Source organism: Primulina huaijiensis, chromosome 16, assembly GCF_012295235.1.
Source record: "Primulina huaijiensis isolate GDHJ02 chromosome 16, ASM1229523v2, whole genome shotgun sequence".
NCBI classification, from domain to species: domain Eukaryota; kingdom Viridiplantae; phylum Streptophyta; class Magnoliopsida; order Lamiales; family Gesneriaceae; genus Primulina; species Primulina huaijiensis.
This window is the reverse complement of record NC_133321.1, coordinates 18,614,296-18,620,295: the sequence shown is the minus strand read 5'-3', so window position 1 is coordinate 18,620,295 and position 6,000 is coordinate 18,614,296. Positions and strand designations below refer to the sequence as shown.

The 6,000-nt window shown below is 28.7% G+C and overlaps 1 protein-coding gene across 1 annotated transcript; it reads left to right on the top strand.

The window, feature by feature from the left end:
• Nucleotides 1-3,680: 3,680 nt before the first annotated feature.
• On the top strand, nucleotides 3,681-5,474 carry LOC140961739 (mediator of RNA polymerase II transcription subunit 9-like). The gene is made up of 5 exons (XM_073420414.1): nucleotides 3,681-3,980; nucleotides 4,061-4,123; nucleotides 4,222-4,302; nucleotides 4,931-4,989; nucleotides 5,148-5,474. Exons 1-5 carry the CDS (start codon nucleotides 3,777-3,779, stop codon nucleotides 5,203-5,205), a joined length of 465 nt encoding a protein of 154 aa, XP_073276515.1. The 5' UTR covers nucleotides 3,681-3,776; the 3' UTR covers nucleotides 5,206-5,474.
• The last annotated feature ends 526 nt before the right edge of the window (nucleotides 5,475-6,000 follow it).

The following is a 6,000-nucleotide window of genomic DNA, read 5'->3' as shown; positions in this document are numbered from 1 at the left end:
AAAAATAAATTATCAACTAAGCATGAGAATTTTCAAGTACTTATTTTTAATTGAGAAGTACCTAATTTGAGTTTACAAATACTTGATTTCGTAAATGAGATACTCACAATATGTATTAAAATACTGGATATTCGAATAGGCAACGTAAGTTCACCAAGTGTTTATCTTTCCTTTGAAGATGCATTTGGATGACATATTCATCTCATTTAATATTTTTTTTTGTAAAAACAAAAACAAATTCTCAACTAATCATTGAAATTTTAAAATACTTAGTTTTATTTGAGAAGTTTCTAATTTGAGTTTGCAAATACTTGATGTCTTGAATAAGATACTCACAATATGTATTAAAATACTGGATATTCGAATATACAACGTAAGATCACCAAGTGTTGATCTTTTCTATAGAAGATGTATTGCTACGAAGAGTATCTAAATTGATGAAGTTAAAATATGATAGCTGAATTGGTACAAAGAGTATCTAATGCGAGTTCGCAAATATTTTATTTTACTCCCTAAATACTTATATTCATCTGTTCGAGGATGTCAAATTATATAGTTTAAAGTTAATATTGAGTGGTCTTTGATGATGACATTCGTGAAGTAAAAATATGATATCTAAATTAATACAAATAATATCTAATACGAGCCCACAAATACTTGATTTTACTATTTAAATACTCAAATTCGATTATTTGATGATGTCAAAATATCTAATTTGAAGTCAATATTGAGTGGCCTTTGATGATGAGATCCGTGAAATAAAAATGTGATACCTAAATTGTTACAAGTATTACAAAATTAGATTTCACTGATAATTGATTTTACCTTTTACAAACTCAAATTTGATAGTAAGTATAATGAAAGAATATTGATACATATAATGAATGATTACTAATAAATATTATGAATGAATACTAATGAAGATGATATCAAATTAAGTATTGCCTTTTCATTTAATGAATCCCAACAAGTATTGTAAATGAATATTAATGATATTATAAATTAATACTCATAAGTATAAAGAAAAAAATACTAATAAATATAATGAATAATTACCAATAAGTATTATGTCAAATAAGTATAATTGTCAAATAAGTCATTCAGTGAATATCAAAAAATATTGTAAATTAATATTGATGAGTATTTTATAAATAATTAATCTTAGAATCGATAGTATGCTTAAAGTGCAAACGTCAAGCTCATTTACGAACTATGTTCATAATGCATATCCCAATTAGTTCATGATGAATAATGAATTATGTTTATTTATTTAAATGACATGAATAAGTATCCTAATGAATTTTTCAGGGAAAGATTGCCTATTCGAATATCCAGTATTTTTATGCATATTGTGAGTATCTCATTTAAGAAATCAAGTATTTGCAAACTCAAATTAGGTACATTTCAAGTAAAACTAAGTACTTTAAAATTTTAATGCTTATTTGAGAATATTTTTTATCAAAAAAATATTAAATAAGATGAATATGTAATCTAAATGCATCTTCCATCGAAAGACCAATACTTGATGAACTTACGTTGCATATTCAAATATCAAGTAGTCTATTACATATTATGAGTATCTCGTGTACCAAATCAAGTATTTGCAATATGAAATCAGGTACTTCTCAGGTAAAATTAAGTATTTTTAAATATTCATGCTTATTTTGGAAATTGTTTTTTTTTTTTACAAAAAAATATTAAATGAGATGAATATGTTATCCAAATACATCTTCCACAGAAAGACCAACATTTGGTGAACTTACGTTGCATATTCGAATATTCAGCAAGGTTCTAAAAAGCGTGAAGCGCCCTGAAGCGCGAATGTCGAGCTCCAAGCTTTTCAGGCTTAAGCGAGATTAGCACATGCTTAAGCGTGAAAAAGCGTTTTTTATCTTTAGTGTAATTGTAATTATCTCAAACCAATAAATAGATAAAATAATACATAAATATGATAAATTTAAGTGTGATGCAGTAATTCTCATATTTATAGAAGCATAAAAATCTCAAAATTACAATCTTTATTTGTTTTTCCAACTAGACCACATTAAAAATGTTAAATATTTGTCAAATCATTATCAGACACGCTTAATCATAATTAAAATTAAAAAATAAACATCTAAATTATAAACCTAATTTATTATTTTAAAATAAAAAAACATACCTTCAAAATAAAAAAATTAAAAAAAATAGATGTGATTAATTGTGCTTAAGTACGCTTAATTCGGTCAAACTACAGTTTGACCGTTTTTTTACGCTTTCTCCAAAACGAGGCGTTTTTGCCGAGCTTCAAGCTTAAGCGGGGCTTAAGCGGGTTTTTAGAACACTAATATTCAGTATTCTATTACATATTATGAGTATGTCATGTACCAAATCAAGTATTTGAAATATGAAATGATGTACTTCTTAAGTAAAACTAAGTACTTTAAAATTTTCATGCTTATTTGAGAATTTGTTTTTTTTTTCTTTACAAAAAATATATTAAATGAGATAAATATGTCATCCAAATGAATCTTCCATGGAAAGCCAACACTTGGTGAACTTACGTTGCATATTTGAATATCAAGTACTCTATTACATATTATCATTATCTCTTGTACCAAATCGAGTATTTGCAAACTCAAATTAGGTACTTCTCATCCAAATGCATGCATATTCCATGATAATACCAACACTGGGAGAATTTACGTTTCCTATTCGAATATCCAGTATTTTAATACATATTGTGAGTATCTCATTTACGAAATCAAGTATTTGAAAATTCAAAATAGACATTTCTCAAGTAAGACTAAGTACTTTAAAATTTACATGCTCAATTAGGAATTTGATTTTTTTACAAAAAAAATATTAAATGAGATAAATCTGTCATCCATTTATATTTCATGAAAAGACAAACAATGACTGAATTTATGGTGATCGTTCAAGATCCAGTATTTTCTTACACATTTGGAGTATTTAAAGAGCCAAATCAAGTATCTGGAACTTCAAAACAGATACTTTTATGTCAAAATAAGTGCTTAATCTTATTTCATGATGAGTGATGAACTATATTTTTTAAAAAACAAAATGACATGAATAAGTTATCATAATGCATTTTTAATGAAAAACCAACAACGACTGAATTTATGGTGATTGTTCGAAAATATAGTATGTTTTTACACATTTGGAGTATTCAAATAACAAAATCAAGTATTTGAAACCTCATAATAGGTACTAATATTTTGGTAGATGGAAAACATAATAAATTTGATGGATAAAATTATATATTAATTTAAATAATAAAAGGACAAAAATGTAAATTTATCTATGTAGGGAGCTAAAACTAAGTTTGTAGTGTTGTCAGGTATTGATTTGTAAAAAAAATCTTCTAGGTACTGAATCTTAAATGAAAGATATACAGATGTATTTTTTTTAAATTTGCCCAAATAATATCATAAATTTCAAATCTAACTATTATATGTTTTATATTATTTAATGTTAATTATGATATATTTTAAATTTATTAAATAATAAAGGTATTTGAATTTTATTCTCTGTATCTAATATGTAGATAAATATTGTATAAATTTAATATTAAAAAATTATGTTATTATTAAAAAAATTCATGAATTTCAAACTGAATAGTGAAATCGAGTCTGACATCAGAAACTAAGAGCCTAATTAATGGGGAAAATTCTTGGCCCACGACAATCCAAGATACGTTGTCGTTTCGGACTACTACTGTCTCTTCGTTCTTCTCCAATGATGAAATTTTTCAGAAACAAAACGAAAGAGCAATAATGGAGCATTTTGGCGGAGGAATGAACTGGGCGATGGTCCCCAACATCCAGCCCCACAGTAACCCAAACACTCCCTCCAATCAAGATCATCTATCTCTTCCGCAAGAGCAACAATTTCAACAGCAGTTTACCCAGCAGCAGCCCCGTTTCCAACAGCCGCAGCAGCAGAACCAGTCTCTGGCTTCTCACTTTAACATCCTCCACGTATTACCCCTTTCTCTAAATCAAATGCTGATCTATAATTTTTGATTTGGGGTTGTGATTTGGATTTTTTTAATATATAGTTATTGGAGAATTTAGCCGAAGTAACCGAAAATGGTACGAGGGACCAGCAGACAGATGCGTTGGTTAGTAAATCTCTGTTTTCGATCTTTTTACTGAAAATTTTTAAATTTGTCCTTTAATTCATAATTACGAAAATGAGTTTAAATTGTTTCCTTGGAAGGTTGCTGAATTGAACGCGCAGTTTGAGAAGTGCCAGCAGCTGTTGAACTCCATCGGTGGAACAATTAAGGCAAAATCCACGGTAGATCACGCTGTTCTGTTCTTTGATCAACTGGGTTCTTTTTGCTCACTTCAAAATAGATTCAAAGAATAAAGAGATGAAACTGAAAGATTGGTTTCATACATACTAATTTTTCTCAAGGTGGTGGCATGATCGTAGTTTTTTTTTATTATACACTTATTTTGGATCTTTTTGGCATGATCGTAGTTTTTTTTTATTATACACTTATTTTGGATCTTTTTGGCATGATTCATGAGCTCAGCTTAAACTCTGTAAAAGTTTTTGATGAACATGTTCACGAGCTCAGGTCATGAGTTTGGCTCATGAACTTTAGTCGAGTTGGTTAACTTTTTTCGAGAATTTATAGATTGAAGAAAATAACATTGTAATATTAATCTATATTATTGCAATATAACGAACAGTTAATTAATTTAATGCAAGGGAGCTCATGAATAGCTGAAACAGAGTTCGAGTTTGAACTCCAAAAACCGTAGTTTTATCAAGCTTGATTTGAGACAGCTCATCTCACTTCCTCACTTGGGAAAGAAATCTTGTGTTTGATCTGGTTTGAATAGTTATTGAGCTAATATATGACAATTGTCGGATCATTGTTTATGTTGGTTTCCCTTCCCGGAAATATGGTTGGCAGGTGGTTGACGGACAAAAGCACAAAATGGAGGAAACCCAAAACTTGTTAACTCAAAGAAGGTTCGTTCTTAACATGATATGGCTCAACAAAAGCAAAATTCATATCACATGTTCATGTTTCTCTCAATGTTCAAGTATATATGTTGAGGTGAAATTTAGATTTGATCAAAACTGTGATGTCTAACTGGTCTTCATGTGCGCATGTGCTTCTCTTTCAGGGATCTTATAGCGAATTACCAAAGTTCAGTTGCAGAGGTTATTGATTCTCAAATATAAGGGATCTTTCTTGAAGTGACGTTGGACAAGGATCGAGTTGTTCTATCCATTAGTGCAAGAGGTGTTTACAAGCAGTGGACGAGGAAGTTGCAACACAGAGTATTATTATTCACAGTGTTTGATGTGGTTCCAGGACATTCTTATATGGTTATTATAGAAGTTCTTTGCTTATACAAATATAAAGCATCATAGAAACGGTTTCATTCTTCAGACTCGATTCATTACAAAAAGTGTTTTGGTATTGTTTTGATGGAAGTTTGATAAATCAATGCTTTTTTAAATTTTAAATATCTGGGAAATTTCCAAATGATTATTCTACAAATTTTAGTAGAAATTTTGTTAATCTAATATATTTTTAGAAAAACAACGATGTTTTTTGTAAGTGTTTGAGAAAACATGGGGAAATTTCTCACGGAATGCTGAAGTTGTGCTTCTTTTCTTTTACACACTGGGAAATATGTATTATTCTCTTTAGATAGGTCGATAACATTTATTACATGGCATTTTGAGTAAAAATTATTTATTCATTTATACAAAAGTAGGCTTTGTATGTGTTCAGATACGACGTGTTAAAAGACAAGAACATGAGAGATTTTGATACGTTGAAATGTAATTCTCCATGTGTTAATTATCAAATGAACATGTGGACCAAATTCAGTAAACAAGTGAAAAATAAAAGACTAATTCGTGATAAATGAAAAACGAGGGACTAATTCGAAAAAATAACATAAAACGTGAGACTAAATTGGATATTATCTCATAAAAAAAATTAAAATTCGTCAAAATATAGCATTT